At 36.5% G+C, this 23,379-nt stretch overlaps 1 protein-coding gene across 4 annotated transcripts in view; it reads left to right on the top strand.

Annotated features, from left to right (window-relative positions):
- The first annotated feature begins 7,773 nt into the window (after positions 1 to 7,773).
- The window catches only part of LOC149535178 (uncharacterized), a 41,730-nt gene continuing 26,124 nt past the window's right edge, over positions 7,774 to 23,379 (top strand). For all 4 annotated transcript variants that reach the window (XM_089807597.1, XM_089807596.1, XM_089807595.1 and 1 more), the window contains exons 1-4: positions 7,774 to 8,120; positions 20,710 to 20,909; positions 22,100 to 22,240; positions 22,327 to 22,407. In XM_089807597.1, the coding sequence (XP_089663723.1) occupies positions 7,886 to 8,120; positions 20,710 to 20,909; positions 22,100 to 22,240; positions 22,327 to 22,407 (657 nt within the window). In that variant the 5' untranslated portion in view covers positions 7,774 to 7,885. The remainder of the gene's footprint in view (positions 8,121 to 20,709; positions 20,910 to 22,099; positions 22,241 to 22,326; positions 22,408 to 23,379) is intronic.

Here is a 23,379-nt window from a genome sequence, read left to right as displayed (position 1 = left end):
AATATGGCTGGGATTTTAAACATGTGATTATCATATAGTAATATACAACTTTGTTTTCCACTTGTACATATAGTATGAAACCCTATTTTTTTGGAATTTATAGTTGATTTGTTCTACCATTATTATTCATGTAGGTGTAGAATGGACAAAAATTTCAAGCCATAAACATAACTACCATGTTGATGATGATCATGAAACCACCTTCCTATTCTATGCACCTTTGTTAATTAAAAGTGGTATTTGTTTCCTATTTTGTTATATTCAAGTAAATCCACATCTAGTCTCCTACCTACTCACTATGTCTTGTTTGCAAAAAAAAATCACATTCTTCTAATACTGAAGTACTTTATGAACATCATTAACAATTTTCTTTCTTCTTAACAAATAACTCTTCCATTTCTTAGTGGCTTGTAAAAATGCATTGATTTCTTTGTTATAAACATTTAATTCTCTTTTTGTTTATAAAACACTTCACATTGATTAAAACTAGCCAAACTTGTTATTGTAGACCCATTGGATGGTTGTGTTGGCATATCTAAATATTATCTTTGAAATCTTGGTGTGAATCTTGTATCCAGTAATGGCATTGTCACAACATTATAATCTTGTGCTTCTTCAACCTCTACAATTACCCATCTTTTACATTCTTATTGACCATTGATTTGATTTCACATTCACATCTTTGGTAACAATCCTCCTTGGAATTGTATTTTTTTGTTATGTTTTCATCATAATTTTGTTGATGTTGTTTCCTTAACCAAAACCATCCCTTGTTTGCAAATATAAAGTCTCTTGAAGTGAATATTTTGGGACTAAAGATATATGTTGATCCATGAATACCACCACATGTATTTGCACTTACACTTTTCCTAAAATATGCTTGTATTTTGACTTCTTAATAGCAATTTAGCATACCTCAATCTCCTTGTTGATTGATTTAATGTTACCATTTATGTCTGGTGCAAAAATAACCTCACACCAAAGTCAATTAATATGATTTTAGGGTTCACATTGATGATTAGTTTATAAAATTTGTATCAAATAAAAATTGACCACCACCTTGTTGATTTTGTAATGTCCCCTTTTGAAACACACCTGCTTTTGCCCAAAAAATAATAATTCCAACAAATACAATTTATGCCTGAATAGAATTCAATAACACATTTACATATATGACAATTATAATACCACTTTGGAGCAAATCCTAGATTAGGTCTTATTAGCACTATTTTTATTTGTTTATTATATCAAGGGTTAATCAATCATTATCATCCATCATTTGTGTATGAATAAATAAAGGCATGCTTTTCTCTCACTTTTGAATTGAATTTGCAAATACTATTATTTTTCCAAGTTCTTTATTATTGTACACGAATGATACACAAGACATGAATATGCATAGATTCACATAATATATATCTTACTTCACTTTTTGTAATGCTTATTTTACATGCTATGAGAGTTCACATTATTTTTCTTTTGATTGTATATAACTAGAGAGACAAAAATACATGCTCAAATTTTAAGGTAAGATCTTAAGATCATGACCTATTGTTCTTTGACTTGATCATTAAATCCACCACATTATGAAATATTTTATACTCTTAAATTGTTATTTTAATTTGATGTTTACAAGTTGAAAGAAAAGAATTACATACTCTAGAGGTCATGTTTAGTCTACTCTCAAGCTCAATGACTTATATTCAAAGAGCTCACCAGGCTTACACTGTTTGAGAGATGCTAGCCCTACCTTACCTTGCTATAACCTATGCTATATTATTATTTTAACAACATTTGAATACCTACCCCTACAAAGCATATATTAACAATACCAGATTTCCACAATTCATTTTTAATAACTTTTTGTTTTGTTTCTAAATTTGATTGTTGATGTCAAAAAAATACACAATCAAATCCAGGAACAAAAAAATCAAAATAGATATTGTTAGAGTAAATAATTAATTATTAATTATTTATTCTATTACTTAAGCTTACTTAGGTTAATGCATTTATTTAATATTTAGTATTTAATCCATGTAGTGGTTAGTTGTTGACAACACGGGAGTTTGTTGCCTTCTAGTTGTCACACTTATCTTCTACCACCTTCCAGCTTGTTCTACAAGCTCCCATGAGGCCTTTATAAGCGGTCTCTCACTCATTGTAAATTCATTCCATTTTCACATAGCAATTCTAATTTTCTATTGTGAAACATTCTTGTTCGATTTTTGCTTCAAGCTCTTTGCTCCATAGGCTTTTCTTCAGCAAGTTATTTGCACTGCAGGTGATCTTGGTGCATTATCGGAGTCAAATTCTCAACTCCTACATGGTATCAGAGCCTCCCTGTTGCTTCTTGTTTGAAGGTTTTTGAAGCCGTGATTTGATGTCACAAACCCTAGTTTGTTTGTGAATTTTTTTTTCAAATCAGGAGTAGAGCAATTTTTCGGAGCATTTTCAGCCCAAACGGATGCCACCATTGGATCTGAAAGGCCGTTTACAGTCAGAGATCATATAAAACTTTTCGATTTTGGACACAGGGCATTTTTGGAGATTTTTTAAGGCCTCAAGGGCACTGTCATACGGACAAAAAGGGCAAAATTTTTTTTTTAAAAAAAGAAAAAGGGCGACCGCTGTAGCAGCGCCGAAGCGCCACCCGGCGGCCACCACCGTCCGCCTGCTCTCGGCTTGTTTCCTCTGCCCGCCCGCCGCTACTGCCCCGGGGTCCGCCGATGCCACCCACTCTCCGCCACCGCAGCAGAGCTTCAGCCCCCGCCGACGACCACCCGCTGTGCAGCACAGTAGCACCGTCGGGTTTTTCCTCCCGGGCGCCACCGCCGCCGGCGGATATTGCTCCAACGCCGCTCTGCGGCATTTCAGACCTGCTGACGTCAGCTTTCTGACAGCTGGTGTCATTCATGGCAAGCCAACATCACTTTTTCGGTGACTAAAATTTTTTTGGCGACAGTCTCATGACAGGCATACAGCCGTTAAATTTCGGCCAGTGTTTGTAATTTTTCAGCAAGTGTTTTTTTGGAGCAGCAGTCGGTTTTTTGGCTATAACTTGAGCATACGGAGGTCTTTTTTGGATCCGAAAGAAGCATCGGAAAGCTAGCTCAGAGACAGAGACATTGGTGCTGGTTTTGTAAGATTTTGAGTTCATTTGATCTTCTATTTTTGGCCTCAAAGTAGAGGCTTCTGTTTCCTCTTATTCTGCATCAACAAATCCAGGTTCTTTTCCAGTTTTTTGCTTTCCTTAGTTGTTTTTTGTGGTATTTGGGAGATATTCTTGTACGTTTGTGGGGGGGTGTCTTTCTTTTCTATAATTTACTTCAGTTAAGACCCTTCTACTTCCATCTTCTTCTTTCTCTCAATGGCGGATCCATCTATATCCCGTCTCACACCACACAACTACCACACGTGGAAGGCACAAATGACTAGACTTCTCATATCAAGGGGTTTATGGTCATGTTTGGATGAGAATCAACCTATTCTTACATGAGCTTTTGATGTTCTTCAGCATAGGAACAAAATGGATGAGGCCATGGGATTGATTGCACTGAACATTTCAGACAATCTACTATTCCACTTGGATGGTTTGACTACTCCACGAGCTTATTGGCTCGAATTTCAGACTTTGTTTGGCCAAGTGAATGAGTTTCGGGCACTTCAGCTAGATACAGAGTTGACTTCTTTGACACCTGATAGCTTTCCCACCATTGAGGACTTCTTGATGAAGTTCAAATCTCTATGTACACTTTTGCAGGGATGTGGGAAGAACAAAACAGATGATGAGTGTATCTTTTTGATACTCTCAAAGTTAAAGGGACAGTATCAGATCTTCTCTTCCACTTTCTACTCCACTATGGATGCCTTGGGTGATAGACATAGGATGCCTTCATTTGAAATATTTTGTGATTGGTTAACCCGTGAATAGTCCAAGATCACTCAAATGGATTCACTTTCAGGTTCATAGTCACAAGCATTGCTTACATAGGAGCAGAAGTCAAAGCAGATATCAGATCCCTCTTCTATTGGTTCATCATCTTCTAAGAAGAAGGAGAAAAAGAAGACCGCAACTCCTACCTATTCCTATTGTGGGAAAGGATCTCATGATGAGGCACGTTGTTTTCAGAAGAGATGTGATGGATATGAGAAACAGATTGCTGATTTGCACGCTCTCCTTCAGAAGAGCACTATTTCCTCTCCATCCTCTTCTACCTCACAAGGGTCTTCTTTTCAAGCTTCTTCCACCTCTTCAACATCTACATCAGATCTTGGAAAGGGTCATGCATTACAGGCTTCCATTGCATCTCCTTCACAGGTTCCTTGGATATTGGATTCAGGTGCTTCTCACCATATGACATCTTCTCAAGGTATCTTCTCCACTCTTGAGGCTTCTCCTATTCCTCACATTCTCATGGGGAATAACACTGCATTACCAGTCTGCGGGAAAGGTTCAGTTCCCATCCAAGATGGTATATTCAATGATGTATTGTATGTTCCATCTTTGTCTGCTAACCTTCTCTCGATTTCTTAGATTACACGCAGTGGATCAGGGAAGACAGTTGAGTTCACTACTGATTCAATCTTCATTCGAGATCGTGCTACAGGAGATCTTATTGCTACAGGGGCAGTTGATCCTTCCACTCATCTCTACACCTTCTCACACTTTGGTCCACCATCTCCATTATTGAAGCACACTACTTCTCTTTTGCAGGAGCATCATGTGGTGCAGTGAGGATACTTGAACCTTTGTATTGTTCCTGAGATCCCTATTTTGACTGCCACGCCACTTCCAGTTGAGGGCTTTTCTTCTCTGTAAGATTCTCCTTCTGCTCTACTTGATCTTCCAGCTTCATTTATTGAGACTCCAGGTACACTTGTTGCAGATACTACAATGGACATTCATGACAGTGTCATCACACCTGCCTTGGGGATTCCATTTCCAGATACTCGTACATTCTCCTCTGGGCCTCAACTAGGCTTTCTAGTTTTGCCTCTCATTCAGGGATTCCCTTTTATGTACCCTTGTTTCTTCCACATTGGAGTTGCATTAGTTTGATCCCTCCTTTAGGGGCTCCTTTATTCTGGGGAGGCTTTAGTATCTCTCATGGGGGGGCTGGTTTTACTTATGGTTTTGAGTGGGTCTATTGACTCTTTTCTTATGGAAGTTGTCCTTGGGGGGATTGGTTGAGGCCTTCCTTCCTTCTTTCATGTTTTTTTTCTTTTCATTGTACATGGGTACCTAACATGGCCTCGTTGCCGGGACCCATTATGCATTTCATCTTAGTTTTGGGAGCTTAAGGCATTCCCCTAAGTTGCACTTAAGGGGGGGTGTTAGAGTAAATAATTAATTATTAATTATTTATTCTATTACTTAAGATTACTTAGTTTAATGCATTTATTTAATATTTAGTATTTAATCCATGTAGTGGTTAGTTGTTGACAACACGAGAGTTTGTTCCCTTCTAGTTGTCACACTTATCTTCTACCACCTTCCAGCTTGTTCTACAAGCTTCCATGAGGCCTTTATAAGCGGTCTCTCACTCATTGTAAATTCATTCCATTTTCACATAGCAATTCTAATTTTCTATTGTGAAACATTCTTATGTGGTTTTTGCTTCAAGCTTTTTGCTCCCTAGGCTTTTCTTCAGCAAGTTATTTGCACTGCAGGTGATCTTGGCGCATTATCGGAGTCGGATCCTCAACTCCTACAGATATTTTTAGAAGAAGTTGAGAAATAGGAAAAATAATATATGCTTGTACATAATTTTTTGTTTATTTCCTTTCAGAAAACAAGACTTGGCAGGGAAGAATCATGAAGGCTAAATACCTTGCCAACACCTATTTTAGGTATAATCTCCTCAATAATGACCTCCCGAGCAACTCTAAGGTTTGGAATAGCATCCTTAAGAACAAGTCCCTTTTGAGGAAAGGGGTGATATGGTTGGTGGGAAATGGTAAAAGAATAAGATTATGGGAGGACAACTGGTTGGAGGGGAAACCATTGATCTACAACAAGTTCAACGGTCTATAAGAACCTTTAAAAAGAATGGCAGGAGAGAAAGTGGCTGACTATATTGATGCCCAAAGGAAATGGAAACAGAGAGGACCCTCTAGTTAAAAAATTGGAGGAATTGATCAGCTACCACAAACTCCCCTTGCATGCTCAACCTGATAAGGTGGTTTGAGATAGGAGGACTAATGGTAAGTTCTCGATTAAATCTACCTACCACCTTATATTTGAACAGGATAAGACCGCTATCAACTGGAGAGATCTAGAATAGCCACTTGCTGCCAAAAGTCAATTTCTTTTGGTGGACAGTCATACATAACATGATCTTAACAACTGACAACCTAAGGAGGAGAGGCATACTGATTACTAACAAATGCTATCTCTATAAGGAGGAAGAGGAAAGCATAGTGCACCTCTTTCTTGAATGCCCCTATACTTTAAGGGTATGGTCCCAAAATTGGAGTAAATTCCCATTGGTTTGGGTCACGAACAAAGGAATGGAACAATTTGAGGAGAATTGGAATTGTCCCTTCTACCACCCCCGACTTAGAATCCTTTGGAATATCCTCCCCCCACATGTTTGCTGGGGTGTTTGGAGGAGAGGAATAATTGGGTCTTTGAGGAGGAAGAGGGGCGGGGGGAGGGTGGAGGTAGTGTGAGAGATATTGAGGAAGCTTGTTATAGAGAATGTTATGGTGGCCAAGTTTAGAGCTCCATAGGAACCCCCGAGCATGAAGGATGGGGAGATTGCTAGAAATTGGAACATTCTCCCCAACTTCGCACACTTTGACAACTCAAAAATTTTAGCACGAAGAACCCATTGGATCCCTCCCATCATGTCTACTGTTAAGCTCAACTTTGATGGTGCAACGAGAGATGGTTTGGCAACAACTAAAGGTGTGCTGCGAAATGCTAGGGGAGAAGTGCTGTTAGCCTACTCGGGGAATTTGGGACAGGGAACCAATAACATGGCAGAGGCCACTACCTTACTTTGGGGTCTTAAATTTGCCATGGAGACGAAGTTTAGGAAGTTAACCATAGAAGGTGATTCTACTCATCATTGGCTTTATCAAAGGGCATGCTCATCCGGGTTGGGCTTTACATTGCATATTGGGGGACATTTGGCAATTCCTAACAACCCTTGATCAATATGAGTTACAACACACTTTCAGGGAAGACAATGCGGTGGTAGATGCTATGGCAAGCTTGCAATTTAACATGGATAGCCTAAAAAGCTGGACGAGTACTAAAATGTTACCGAAATACATAAATTAATAACCCCGACTTTAAAAAAAGAGCCATCATTTTTTTATTACGAAAAAAATCATCATTATTATCATCACTGTTAGATTATTAAGATATTACTGTCATATCATTATTATGATTTCATAAAACATAATCAACTATATAAATCAAATTTGTAATTTTTACTAACAACAACTGCAAAATCATTACGGTAACCTCATTTTCATTTTTCTTTTATTGTCAAAACATAGGCATTTTAAATTGAATCATATAAGACTTCTGCTAAGTTACAAATAACTTAAAATTCCTTCAAGACAACCTATTGCACCCTAAGGTACTATTGCTAGTTGATAAAATTGGGTGTTTACTGCCCAAACGTTAGATACCATCAAAATGTCGCCACTAGGAAGAATGCTTGTCCTATTGGCTATGGCGGCGTAGAAAAATGTTGTTTGGTCCCCCGCTTTGCCAGAATCGTAGCCAAATAAAGGAGGATTCCCTATGTCACAGAACTTACCTTTTAATATTGAAAATCAACTGTGAGGTAGTTTTAGTGCGTTTGATTCGCGTTGAGGATCGGGTTGAATTGAATTGAATTGGGGATTGTGTGCGCTTTGGATATCAAAAATGGCGACAATGGGGAAATCGAAGAGAAATCCAGTGAATGTGATGTGGGGATGGATAATAAGGCAACCTCCTAAGGTGAAAGCATTTTTAGCAGTAATCAGTGGCATCCTTGCGCTTGTCATTCTAAGATTCCTCGTTCACAACCATGACAATCTCTTTATTGCGGCCGAAGCAATTCATGCTGTCGGTATCGCTGTTTTGATCTACAAGCTTATGAAGGAGAAAACATGTGCCGGTAGGTCTTACATTTTTCTACCTCGGCTTTTCGTTTTATTTAACAGTTGACAGATATTAATACACAGTTATCTTTAAAAAACGTACAATTTGTATATGCACGCGTAACCATTGAGGCGCCCACACCTCTGTACAATTTGTATATGCACGCGTAACCATTGAGGCGCCCACACCTCTGTACAATTTGTATATGCACGCGTAACCATTGAGGCGCCCACACCTCTGTATCTTAAAACCATGCAATATTATTCTCGCGGACAATTAAAACCGTACCCACATGATATATTTTATGGGTAATCTGTCTATCTGCATATGTATACTTTGCGCTTGTGAGCATATATATAGTTGCTGTACTATAGGGTTATCTATCTGTAAATTTTTGATTATGTTTGCGATTTTGAAACAGAAAGTTGGTCTATTTCTGTTTGCTATGTTGATCAAAGGAGTGGTGCTTTGTGCTATTCGTGATCCACCCTTTACTTTTATTTCTATTTGTATGTTTGCCTGCTGTGATCAATCTTTGTGCTAGTAGCCGCAATTTTATACAGAGACTTCTGTCTTAATGGCTAATACTGGGAAAAGTAGTCCATAAAGCATGGTGACTAAGAACGTGGGTTCATGGTCTGTTTGCCTATACCTGTATCTCCTGGCAACCATATTTCACAATTCCAGGTTATATTACATGTAATAGAGCTATAGCCTTTTTCATGCACCCATAGTATATTGTGCTCATAAAATAATCTCTCCGTTCCTTAGACAAATTCGACAGTTGCAGGTGAAAATGCTGTAAAGGTTGTAGCATCCAAAATTACAGAAGCCGCTTCTATATTCTTCTCATTATTATAAATTTAATAAACTCTCACCCTCATTTGTTTGCTTCTATACTGTTTTTTGAAAATAACATCTCTGTCCCCATGCGCACATGCCATGTTACCATATGACTGTAATGTAAAGTTATTGCTGGTAACCGCCAAAATTATGGACAGAGCCTCTACTTTCTTCTCGTTACAAGCAGCCCATAGGCCTAATGAAACATTTAGGTGGATGTTTGCTGGCGAGGCATCACTTGAACTAATTCAGAACAATAAGATAATTTCTTATAGTTACACGTTAACAGCGCAAAATTCATCTTAGTTCCTTGTCAGATACTATTGAATGTAGTATAAAATGTGTAAATGTGTAACTTGCACTATATATTTATTGGGGAGCCTTAATGGGTTGGCTTAATCTTATGTAGCTTATTGATACTGATAGGTGTATAAATAAAAGCCTCTTATCTCCTCCCTACCAAGAAAATGAATGCATTGATTCTCGATTTTCGCATTTATTCATTTAGGCTCTAGATTGCATTATTTTTATGTTTCTTACCATGTCTATTCAGTGGTGGTTTTTTTTTTTTTTCGCTTGTGAAGTTTATTGTTGTTTGATGCTAGACCCGTTACATTAATTGTGCAATATTAATAATTCAGTAATATGTTATATGTTTGAATTTATGCCTCTCTTTTAATAAATCCAAAAATGTGAATAATAAATAATATGGATCAAAGTTTGCAAACTCGGAACTCACAAAATTTGGCAATTATAAATTTAACTGACCTGGGACTGAAAATTTTGCAACTTGAATAAATACATAAATTCATTAAAAGTCAGTTGTGTGATTTTATAGTTGAGGGTGTGTTTTTGGGTCTACAGTTGAGTTTTTAGTGGTCATGATTGTAAACGTAGTGCAAATATTAAGGCACATGATGAGTTCAGTGAAAATACCAACATAGGTTTGCAATGGTGGAGTCACAGTTTTTTTGTGGTGTTGCTGCACTTTTTTTGAGTTTTTCTTTCGTTTGTCTAAGTGGCAAGTTTCAATTTGAGTTACTCATTTTCAATTGTTACACATGAATACTTACCAAATCAAAAACTATGATATGGATACAGAAACAAAAAGAGGGAACTGCCGAAAACTATGCTTGCATTAGCATTTAATTTTATCACTTTCAGGACATTGCAAAATGAAACAGTGTATAAGGATGAACCTTTTCACAAATTGGAAGGGGAGGGTTCCTCTAACTACAAAGTAAACTAAACCCCCAAATTTATTCGAAAAGGCTTTAACTTTCTGTAATATGCACATGATAAACTTAAAATTTACAGCATGCAATGCAAACAAGCTAAAATGAATACTCATCTTTTTGTTCTTGGCTATGGGCACAAGGCTAAAGAGCTCTTCTACATGAGATAAAGGATTATATAATTTGACTATTCAGCTTATGATAGTTAACAAACACGCATGTTTTGGCTAAAAATAGAAACCAATAAGATTGAGTAAACACAAAACGTTATGTTGATTTGCATACAAAGCAAAAAATACTCATATTTACAAAAAAATGCCCATAGTTTTTGATTCTATTCTAGTCACATAAACACTTACACAAAAAAAAAACATAAATCAACTTCAACAGTAGTTTTAACATGTAACCGTTGGCATAAAGTTTGTGATGCCAGAGTTTTCTAGAACCTCAGGATTTACAAATGATTAATACTTTCACAATGTTCCAATTTGATAAAAAAATGGCTAACTGAAATCAAGGTTGAAAATTGAAAGCAGAGTCCTATAGACCTGTGCAATCGCTTCTTGAATAGAAAACTCAATAACCATTGAGTTTCCACCCTCGTAATTGCAGAAAGATAATTTACAGTTTCACTAATAATTTTCTGCTTCCAAGCAAAGACCGTAATACATAAACAAATCCATCTTCCATATGTGTACAATTTTAATTGCGAACTCAGAGCATTGATCTTACATATTTTGGATCTATAAGATCAAGGATTACAACTGTACAGTTTTTCTCCACAACGAAATGCACAAATGAAATTAAGTAGAGCCAGGAACTTACCAAGCTTGTGAATAGATTATCATAGCTTGGGCCTCTAACTAAACAGTGGTGAGTCTACCATTTGACCACATGGTCCCAAGGGCCCACCACACTTGACTGCTAAGACGAGCTCATGGATGGCATACACAAACAAAGCACTCAAGTGGTAACACACATAAACACATTCATGCATGGCTTTCTCAATACAATTGGACACACATAATGCAATTTACTCAAGGAAGTAGAAAGTAAATGGAAGTATCAAGGAGATGTGAGTTCATGGTGAGCACTCATCTACAATGAATTTTTTTCATATACAAACATTTTGCATCAAACTCTACTATATAGAATTTGGAAGAAATGTTGCATCAAACCCTACTATATAGAATTTGGAAGAAATATTGCATCTAATCTACTATCATTATTCATTTTCTTCTTTACAACATCTTGCATCAATCATCACTTTTAAAGTTTGGAAGAAATGTTGCCCTTAATCATTTTCTTATTTACTTATTATTCTTCTTTTCTATCAAATCCTGTTACTCCGTTTGGAAGAAATGACCATCCCAAGCCTCTATTTCACATCCAAAAATGTTTTTTAACAAGGGTGCAAGGGACACATGAGCATTAGCATTTCCTATGCCTATTCATTTTCTTCCATATTTGAAATGCAGAAATGTCTTATTTATGTGTTTAAAAAGTTTTTCATGCTCATAGGATGCAATCTTTTCAAGATAAAATATAAAATAAAATATTAAACTATTGAGGTTCTATAAAATTCTTGCACACAAGCAATGTCTAAAATTTAAATACAATTTTTTCTGAAAATAAAACAGTTAAAAGAAATAAATCTTAAACTAGACTTCTACAAAAAATATCAAGTATTAAAATAGACTTTCTAGAAGTTTATGTAGAAACAACCATTCTCCAAAAAAATAAATGCTCGGAAATATTGATTGGCAAGCTTAGACACAGCAGTAATGTTGTTTGTATTTTAAAGTGTTCAAAATCTGTCAACGAACCTCTGAACTTGATCATCCCTTGGCAACAGAAAAATGCTCATACAGGTGACTAGGATCTCTAGGATGTAGTCACTCTTGATCATTAACTTATTGTCTGAACCTGCCATCTTCTGCCCTTTGCCCGTATTTGGAAATATCAGCCAACGCATTATGTCCAACCTTGCTTTCTCCTTCGGCATAGAATGTACATGGTACTGGGAGCCCGACCTGTTTCGCTTTCTAGTAATGTCTTGCTTAGTGGCATTAAGCTTGCTCCATTGTTCTCTCTAGATCTTCTCCACATCCTCAAAGAGCTGAGAATTTGTTCAAAGAACCATAGGCGCTTGAAAAAAAAGTGAATTCAAGATTGATAGAACTGATATTAAATGCTATGTGCCTTGAAATAATTTTAAAAAACTGTTGTATCATGCCCTTTGAATGTCTGAAAATCCTTTAACATTGGTGCAGTTTGTCCAAAGTAACCAAATCTTGAAAACCTCCACCAACAGCCAGCAATGGTGCCTGGATCCTCTGACAACCTACTGAAAGTCCTCTTGCTTTTCAAAAAGGTAGAAATCATGGAGTTGAAGAATGAGAGGAAATAGACATCCTGTCACCGTCAAATACGTTCTGTCTATTTCACTTGAACTGTATGCACATGTTAGTCATTTGTAGACCTTTTTGTTTTACTATTTTTTTGGGAAAATACCATATGAGCGGTTTCATCTAGTGTACATGTCATTTTTTATTTTTCTTCTTCAAATGCAGCAATGCTGTGTATTGGTGCATAAACTAAGTGTTTAGAGTGCCATTTTTATTTAGAATATTTTAGTACCTTAAATTATTTTGCCAATTTAGTCTTTTAGATTTTTTGCTATCTTAATTCAGTTCTTTAGATTTTTTAATTAGTGGTCATTTAAGCTATTTTTTTGAATTTGTATTGAAGTGTTTATTTTTAGTCGTCTTTATGTAGATGACTCTGCTTTTTGTTAACATTGTTTATAGCATTTGTAAACTTTGTTTATTCTAGATATTTGGTTAATACAGACACAAACTTTCAGTTTTTCATGGCATCAGAGTCAACTGATTCCTGGGCGAATTTTTATCTGGTCTGAAATTTGAAGGGTTTCAATCGTGTGATCTTGTTTTGTCTGCAAGGTCATTTTTGTACTACATGAAAATCAATTTGTGTCTCTATTTGGATGAAAATCTTTGCATGATTTTGTAGTGTTTTTCCAACCTGCTGTTTATGTCTCAATTTCTGTTCATACACGCCCAAAACTTTGTGTTTTGCGGCTAGAATTTGCAAATAAACAACACAATAATTTCTTCTAGCATCATGATTTTCTGGGTCATCAAATTTCATTGTTATATTTTCTTGTGATTTTTGTAGATGTAAAAACTGTGCCAAAATCCCTTGATTTTTGTCCAAGTTCTTCAAATGCAAGAAGGGTTTTTAGATGCTCTTTTTTCTGTCTGCATTTTTTGCAGAACTTTTTTGGCAATTGGTGTGCTCTGTTTGGCTTGCGTAATTTTGCTAGGGTCTGAAATCTGAAAAGGGTTTTCTGTTTTTTGAGGCTTTCATACCTAGATGTTCTTTCCAAAAAGTAGTTTTTTTTCCTTGACTTTTTTGTTTGTTTTCAGATTCATCGAAGTTTGGTTTTTTGCTCCAGTATTTCAGTGTGGTCTGCCTTGGAAATTGTGCCAGTTGATTGCAATGCCTACCTCGATTGTCGTGCCTTGATAGGGTTGACCACTAAAATTCCGTAATGGTGTATTTGGCCAACATTATGTTGGAGAGAAATTAATGCTTCAATGACCGCAATTACAACACTTGGGAGCAGCGCATGGTGACAATATTAAAATATTGATCCCTTGACAAAATTGTTCTGGGTAAAGAAACATTTCCTACATAAATTGGGTTAGATTAGGACACATTTGATAAGTGTAACCCAAAAGCCGTCAAGCTCATAAAATATTCTGTTATTGATGATCAGCTCCCTCCGGTGCCTTCCAGCAAAACAATTAAAGAGATATGGGATCTCATGAAGAACCTTCATGAGACGTTCAACAAGAGCTGCTCTTTATTTTTGAAAAATATGTTGTTTTGTATGATGATGGATGAGAGGATGTCTCTCCAAGCACATCTTACGAAGATCAAGGACTCTTTGCCCAGCTCAAGGCTAGTGGCCTCAAGATGGAGGAAGCAGATATGGAAGTGATCATGCTGAAAAGGTTGCTTCTATCCTACAATCATTGCATTGAGACACTCATTATCACCTCTATTAGTGTTGATCTGAAGTTTCTTGATCTCCACAATAAGCTTTTGTAGCAAGATTGATGGAAGCAACAATTTGGAAGCAATGCTAGTTCGTCCTCTACTGAATAGGTGGCCTTCACAGCCAAAGCCTCAAACAAGAACAAAGGTAAACCTCAGTCCTCTTAGCAGAAAGCACATGGACACCTCTGACATCTTGAAAGAAGAAGAGTGAAATGCAATTATTAGCTAATTTGGTCACATGAAGATAGATTACAAGAAACAGTTGGCTACCACACAATCTTCACGAAGATGGTCTTAGTAGAAGGCCCAAGTTGCTACTCATTCTAATTAAAAGGAATCTGCCTCTTATGCGTTTATGGCCACATGCCCATCAAATCAAGACATCATCTGCCTGGTACATTAATTTGGATGTCTCTTGACATTTCACACATCATCGGGATCCGCTTACAGAGTTCACACCTTTCTATGATTCTGTGGCCTTTGGAGGCTGTGAGGAGTATACTATTAGGCAACAATCAACTTTCACTTGGTGGGAGGGATTGAGTCTATCTAAATGTATACTTTCGTCCTAGGTATCAAGCTCAATCTACTTTAAGTAAGTCAGATTATGCATTATTCTCCTCAGTTGGATGTTGTCTTCAGTTTGCAGAAGTGCACCATTGTTGATAGGGAGTCTCACGCTATAGTTGCAGTTGATCTTGAGGATCATGGTCTTTATAGACTCATTGATACATGTGGTTCTCAGCAGCAGGCCATACCAACAAACAGTACTTTCATCAGCAATCTTTGGCATTAATAGTACGGGCATTTATATATTCTCTATTTCTCTTAGTTGGCTCGAGATAGTCCAGTTTTTGGATTACCTGAGATTCAGACACATAATCATGGAGTTTGCTAAGCTTGTCAGACTGGGAAGCAACATTGATTATGTTTTCAAATGGTGACACTTGGAGGGCATCCAAGGTCTTCCTGTTGGTTCCTGCAGATATTTGTGAACCCATGAACATTCCATAACTCAATAGTTGTAGGTATTTTCTGCTATTTGTTGATGATTTCAGTTAGAAAATGTGAGTATATTTTCTTCAGCGTAAATTCGAGGTGTTCAACATGTTTCAAAATCTCAAAGCCTTAGTGGAAAAAAGTTAGACTGTCAGACAATCACTCTTTGGTCCAACAATAGTGGAGAATTTTTGTTTGTTTGGTTTCTCTAACTTGTGTGTATTGACAACATTAAGCATCAACTTACCACACCTTATATCCCACAACAAAATAGTGTTCTACCTGGGTCTAAGGGGCCCTTTTTTCATTTTGACATTGTTTTGGCATTCTTAAGCAGAGGTGATTGTTAAGGTGTGGTGATGTCAACTTTCAGTTACTTTTGCCAAAATTCAACACTTTTATGTATCAGTGTGTGCTCTTGCATTGGGATGCAATTTTGACAGTTTTCAGCTTGGCCTTCTGACGGGTGCATGTGCTCCAAGTCCGAGATACCACTTTTGACACTTCCATGTATTGACATGTGCTCTTGCATTAAGATGAAATTTTGACTATTTTCAACTTTTTGACATGCTAAGGGGTGTGTGCGCATTAAGTCTGTGATACTTCATTTCACTTAAATTTGTATTGAAGAGCTAATGGATATTTTACACCTCATAATTGGCATACCGACTTTCCTTGAATTCTATAAATTCTGGTTTTCCTGTTGCATCCAACCTTTGATACTTGTCTTGTTTGATGTGATGAAAGCTCTTATGTTACATTAACTAGAGCTGAGAACATGACATTTATGTACATTTTTAGAGAAAGATTTCATGATTCATTTAACTAGAAATGAAATATGTTTTTGGCAAGTAGCGCTTATAATTTTTTGCTGTATAGGCACTGTAATGGGCATTGTCTATGACCATGATACATACTTGGGGCATGGAAGAAGCTCCTAGAATCTTTGGTTCTTATGGTGGAGCAATATCTTCTCAGTTGGAGAAGGAGTTCTTTACTTCCTAAATTACCTAAATACAAGACTAAATCAACAAAACACGACACACAAATAAAAACAAACACTTATCTACAAGAAATGACGAAGGGAAACAAAACCATTTATGGGTTAAAGTTATTAGCAACCCTTTCTTACAAGCTAAGAAGCCAACCATGATAGTAGGTAACCTTGAAAAAAATGAGAAAGATCAATTCTATACAGTTGATTAGGGCAGCATTGGGGTTTGTGCATTTGAAAAATGCAAATTGGAGTTTGGCACTGCTTTTTGACTCGAAGTGAATGAAAGGCATTGAATCTCAATGATATCCATGTATACTAGTGGATGGTACCGTGCAGGAGCACATATGAGTTGTAGATTTTCATGGATGGGGAAATCCTCATATTTCAACTCCTTATCACAAACTTTATTGCAAAAGCATTTAGTTTGAGTTCATTGATAACTGTTGAATCTTCAAATGATCTTTTTTACACACATAGAGGGTATTGGGCTTTGAGTCAACCTCAAGAAGAAAAGCATGTTCATCAGTTGGCTGCAAATATGTATCATGATTTTGAATTGAAACTTCAATTCTTGCATTAAGAATTCCTTTTTTAAAAGAGATGTAGAGTTGGAAACTTAAGTAGGCCTAAGTTCTTCAGTCTTGCCATATGAAGGAATTCCAAATGGCTTCTTAATTGAGAAGGAAGAGAATCTTGAATCACAATCAATTTAATGCAACTTGGGTTTTTCTGGGGGGGTGGGTGAGCATACCTTTCATCCTTAGATGTTTGTTTATACTATTCTTGATTAGAGAACATAAGATATTCTTGTGTAATTACACTTGTTTCTAGAATAAAGAGATGTACTTTTTTCTGCCAATGATCCATCATCCAGTTTAGTTGGATTAAGCAATGTTGAAGAGGTACACAAAATTTTCATCTTCTTTTTGGTGCTTTGCGATGCAAGAGGGATGCTTTGTTGAAAATATTGTTGCTTCAATGTGGTTCTGTTCATACTTTTCTCTTTTTTATCAAATTAATGGTCTTGTTAACATGCAAAGGAGACGAGTGAATTACTGTTCAGAACTACAAAATCATGTTCATATTCAATTAATGACATCTCGAAGTCAACATTTGTTTTGTCTTATAGATGCTGAGGGGTCATTGAAGTTCCTTGATCTGTGTTTGAAATTACCAATAGTGTATGAGTTTAGCTTATTTGGGCAATTTATTCCATTGTGACATTTTTTCATGGACTCTACCGTAAGAGTAACTGGAGGAGGTCCTTCCAAGGTTAGTCTTGTTAGGGAAATGGGGAGATGAGGCCCATTATTGCTCCTGCAAGGAAATAAATTTGTCTGTGATATACTTTGAGTCTACTGCTACTGAACACTAGGCATAGACCTCTTCATCCACAAATCTTTGACTTTGTCCTGCAAAAAAGTATTAATAGAACTTTGATGAAGATGCCTGATTGAATCTGTCCTTATTGTCCTTTATTAAATTATGTTGTCTTTTATAATTCAATGGTTTGATCTTATGCTTCTTGTAGTTTAGCTACTTGTCATGGCTTGACTAGGAACACAATATCAGATTGAGGAGTGTTGAAAGCAACTTAGAAGGATTTCTGCAGATGAGTCTCAAGGTAAATAATGATTTAGTTGATTAGCAGATTGACCTGAGCAATGAATTCTCTCATAGGTTCATTATCATCTTTCATGACACTTGAGAGCCGAGCAAATAGGATGTGATCATCCTTAGTTAGCATGATTTTTTATTTTGTTTTTTGCTTGTTTTTATTGGTAAATGGCATTTTAAGCTGCCAAACACTCTACAAATTCAAGTCTGCAACTCAATGGCCCAATGTAGGCACAAGGCTGGCAAGCGTAATGGCCCACCAGGATTTGAATCTTGGTGGCAGCCTTGCCAACAAAGTGTTTCAACCACTGGTCTAAACAGGTCACCCCTCCTTAGCTAGCTTGAATTGAGTGAACGACAATTCATGCATAATGTTCCAGAAACGTCTATGCAGCCAACTAAAAATCAATCTATTTGAAGGAGACTCTTAAACTTTCTTTGAAAGCTCCCCTTGTATGGGTTTCTGTTTAGTTGGCCGGATAGCCATGGGTTAATATTCCAATGTATGATGGAACTGCTCTGAAGACGGTGGAACCAATCTACAGAACTTTTGACCAAAGTTTCTATAAACAAGTGGCAACCACATCCTCATGCCCAAATCCTAATATGCACATGCTGTTGGGAACATGGAATATGCTCATTGTGATGCTCATTGCCACACCATAGAAGATGCGCAATCTCTTTCTTGATCCATGAGGAGGTTTGTGTTGTGTGGTTGTGGCCAATGAACTAATGTTATTGCTCCATGGTAAGGGTGGAGTACCCTATCATTATTTGTCTCTGTTTACCATTGATTGAAGTGGTTCCTTGCTGAAAATTGTATCTATTTCATGCTGTGACCCTGTATAATAATGTTGACTGCTAGAATCAGTTCCAATTAGGATTATGACTTGGTCTTCCTGTGGCTTCGTCTGCTTTTCTTTTTTCTTTGTCCAAAATATCTTCTTGAATTTTTTAGTCTAATTCAGATTGGTTGGAATAGAATTATTCTTTTCAGTCTAATTCCAACCAAACAGAGAGGACCTTTTTACTAATCCCAGCTAGAGAAAATGTGTAGTTAAAACAAGAGGAGCACATAGTCAAACATCAATTCACCTTTAACATATATTCCTTCTACTATTTGCTTTGACCAATTGTGTCATGCTCTAGGTGTTTCCAGAGCTATTTTGTTCTAATAAAAAATATGCCAAATCCCATTTGAGTATGGGCCTTAGGTTTCCTTATCATTTTTTGTCATGGTTCAAAAAGTGGCAATGTTCTGTAGTAATATATTCGAGGGGTCTGGAGTGGTTCAGAGTGCCCACTCTTTAATGTTTTAAAATCTTTGGCATATATATGATTATGCAGTTATGTACACTTTGGTTAAGGAGGTCCCCCTTTTTTTATTACATATTTTTGGCATTGCTGAGTAGAGTCATGCTCCTACCTCTTCGTGTTTTTGCCTCTAGCAGATTGGTGCATGCTCCTGTTTTGGGATACCAATTTTGTCAATTTTCAGCTTCTTAGCATTCTAATGGGTTGGCACATGCACCATGTTTGGGATTCACTTTTGAATTAAATCAGTTTTTGTGGGGCAGTGGATAGGCCTGTGCCTCACCATTGTGGCATGCCGATTTTCCATGAGTTTACTCTTGCCAAGCTCCAATCTTTGCCTCGCTTGATGCATTGTAGAGGTCTTTAGATAATTATGCAGAGGCTTTTGATTAGAGCTTTAAAATGCAACTTTTATAAACATGGGGGCCAAGGATTGCATAATGAATCACTAAATGAGACATGGCTTATGTATAGGTACAACTGTCTGTATGGTTCTTTAATATATGCTTACAAGTATTCACAGGGGGTTGAGTGTTGACTGGGTAAGCTAAACAGACACATGCGAAGTTTCCTAGAACTGAGGATGCATTCTATAACTGTTAGTTTCACAAACCTTGTCAATATTGTTTCCTTATAGAGAGTTTCAAGTTCAACGCTAATTGCAGGATGGTTGATATAAGCTCAGTTGATAGTAGAACATGGGTTGCCACTTATACTAGTTCTATAAACAGCTCTTAGGTGTAGCTTTCAGTGCCTAACATTTGAAATATATATTTTGAAATAAATGCATGATAACTACATGATTATTGAGAACCCAAATTCAAGTAGAACACAGTTCTTGAAAGCTATCAAACCTCTTATCTGTTGGTGAAAACTACTTTGACATTAGTAGAGTTACAAATGGAATTAATGCAGTATAGAAAACTCTATTTTGTTTCACCCATTTCTCTAATCTTAACCTGTGCAAGATGGATATTTTATGGGTTAGACACTTAGGATTTTGTTATTCTTTTACATTTTTATGGTCAATTAAAAGAAACGATTCTACACAATTTCAGCTAGATGATTACTTGAATAGGTGGATCATTTGTTTGACATGTCACTTTGTGGATTGGAAGTGACTTTTCCTACCGTGAATTGTTTTACTACCCTAATCTTACATAAATCATGATAGTTTGAATCTGCTCACTAATTTGTACCAAGGAAAGACATTTAGTTTGGTACTCCTAGGTCAGTATCATGTAGGATCAATGTTCACTGTAGCAGTTAGCCACTTAGCATATTATGTTTCATGGAATTAATCGTGATTTAGCTGCCCTTTTTGTTAAATTTGTAGTCTCCCAAATTATTTTTGTAAGACTAATAGTATTTTTCAATACCAGAGTTCAATTTTTTTTACAGATTATCAATATTTTGTCAATTGTAATTTTAATAGTAGTGTTTTGCTTCTTTCTATCCTCGAGGATTATTTTTTTATAATTTGTTTACATGTACTAATCTCTTAATTGGTTCAGGTTTATCACTTAAATCGCAGGAGCTTACTGCTATGTTCTTAGCAGTTCGAGTGTATTGTAGTTTTGTTATGGAATATGATATACATACGGTGCTTGATACTGCAACGTTAGCAACCACTTTGTGGGTGATTTACATGATACGGTTTAAGCTGAAGGCGACACATGTGGAGGATTTGGATAACTTCCCAATACTTTATGTTGTAAGTTTTATTAGATATACTATTTTTTCTTCTCAATATGTTTCTTAGTAAAATGAGGTCCAAGTACGTGTTATATAATAGTAGCAAATCTCAAATTTTTTGGTGCATTTATTCATTTCCTAAGGTTACTGTCCATAACTTCGTTGTGTGGTAGTATGGTGAATGTCAGTTGGCCATTAGGATTTGGTTTTGCAGGAGCAGTGTCATATGGGGTTGTCCTAAACCTAGGGGACATGTATGATGCCCTATGCATCAGAAATGTGTACCTTGTGTTCTACTGGGAGATGATGGATGGGCTGGAAATTTGTGTGCTTCTTACATGAGCATCTTCCTTGTGCATGCTACTGACATTTTTGTTTTTGAGAGTTCGGTGTGATATACTGCCTAAAATATTTTTTGTGTTTTGATGAAGATACCATTAAATGTGTCAGAACTCAGAATTGTGGACTTACCAAGCCTTAAAAGCAAAGTGACTGTTAAAAACCTGTTCTATATTGTTTTGACTTTGTGCTGTGTTTTCTTTGGAGTATAAAATTTTCTGAGGTTTATCTAAGGATGTTTTCAGGTGTTACAGGCATGAAAATGTTGAGGTTATGTTATACGTTTCATCTTGGGCTTTCAATCCTTTGATAAATGTCAACTGTGGGATGTCACTCATAAGGGAGAAAACGGTAGATAAATGAATTGTTATTAGCAAGATTTGATTCAACAGCTGTGTTTTTAATCCTGCTTGATGTAGAATCCTATTTATTATTCATACTTGGTTATTTCGTTTTGATTGAAGATGGTACTTGTTAATTGAGATTTTCATAGCATTTCAGCTAGTGCTTGAAATGCTTTCTTGAGTGAGTTATAGAAAATGCACCTTAGACGGTGCCATAGGGATAATGATTTACTTTTTTATTTTGGAAATGTTTTTGCTCTACTTCTGTTTGTAATTCTGTCAAGTGAAGGTGAGCTGTTAATGTCTCAGCTTAGATCCATTTCTTCCCTCTAAAAGAATTATTATTCTTTCTTGAATAGCATCATCTTTGAAGAATGGTTTTTTATTAGATCTCTGTCCAGACTCCAGAGTTTTGGTGCAATATTGATGAATGCAATCATAAAATGTTAACTATATTCTCTTAAAAGTGGAAACTGAACCAATGAGAAATTAAATGCTGAAGTTAAATTTGATTGGTTGATTGTAGGTGCTTCCATGTGCTGTGCTTGCACTTGCTATTCATCCATCCACACACCATAATATTGTAAACAGAATCTTTTGGGCCTTTTGTGTGTATCTTGAAGCTGTAGCAGTATTGCCCCAGCTCCGTGTGATGCAAAATACAAAGGTATAGACAATTCTGATTGTATTTATGTCAGGTGCACTGTTAGTTTTTTTAGATGTGATCTGATATGTTTTTTTTTCGGGTTGCAGATTATTGAACCATTTACAGCTCATTATGTGTTTGCGTTGGGCATTGCAAGATTTTTGAGTTGTGCTCATTGGGTACTCCAGGTGTGCTGCTTAGCTTTCCTATATACTCTGTTCACACAATTGATATTTTTTGCGTAATTGTCCTGATGCAGCTTAAGAAAAAGGATATGGTTTATATTATACTTTTTTGATAGGCAAATCTTCCACTTCATGAGGTACTTATGGTTGTCCTAGTCCTTACTTCTTTGTGTGTTTCTGGCAGTGTAAATCTACACATGGGACAAATGAATGACTAAAAGCATTGTTTGATATTCCTGAACTGAATGTGTTTGGTGTAATTTAACGAGGGCTTTTACAAAGTCCTCATATGCACTTGGACCAGAATGACTTACGAACTCATTACATAATTTACTCGTGAGAAATGGTTGAGATTTTTCAAAAGCTTGGCCCTGGAAAGAGAGCTTTGAAACTATTTCCAATGAACCTACAATCAAAATAAGGACAATAGACACAGACATGCAAAATGAGAGCAACAAAATGCTTTTATAATTACTTTGGAGTGTTAACTTGAGGAGAGAATCTTCTCAATAGAGCATAAACCTCAATTATAACATCCAAGATGCTTTACATTAGGAGAGTCTTTACAATATTTAGAGTTTAGATAAAGAAACTACTACATCCCCATGCACGTGGGTTAACTACTTTAATTCTAATTATCATATGAATGACGTACAAAGCATATGCAGTGTACACCCAACTTATACTAACCAATACCTGGTACAATGTAAAATGGGGGTTCCTAAAAAGGCAGTCACCTACATTTGTACAGAAAAAGAAAACCATGGAAGGCATCCTATATGGTTATTGCAACTGAGATCAAGACGTCTCAGGCAAAGTAAAGAGGTGAGTGAGGAGTGTAGGTGGTGTTCCTGCTGAAATTCATCAAATGTTATTCCAGTCTGTTTACATGTGTGTCGGGAAGTTCCGTTCCTTCGACAAACTTTGATTGAACCAAACTGTATTCTTAAATAAAATTCTTCAACACTATTTCTT

This window comes from Cupressus sempervirens, chromosome 10 (genome assembly GCF_028749045.1).
Source record: "Cupressus sempervirens isolate cs-2001-9-10 chromosome 10, ASM2874904v1, whole genome shotgun sequence".
Classification (NCBI taxonomy): Eukaryota; Viridiplantae; Streptophyta; class Pinopsida; order Cupressales; family Cupressaceae; genus Cupressus; species Cupressus sempervirens.
This window is presented reverse-complemented; position numbering and strand designations above follow the sequence as displayed.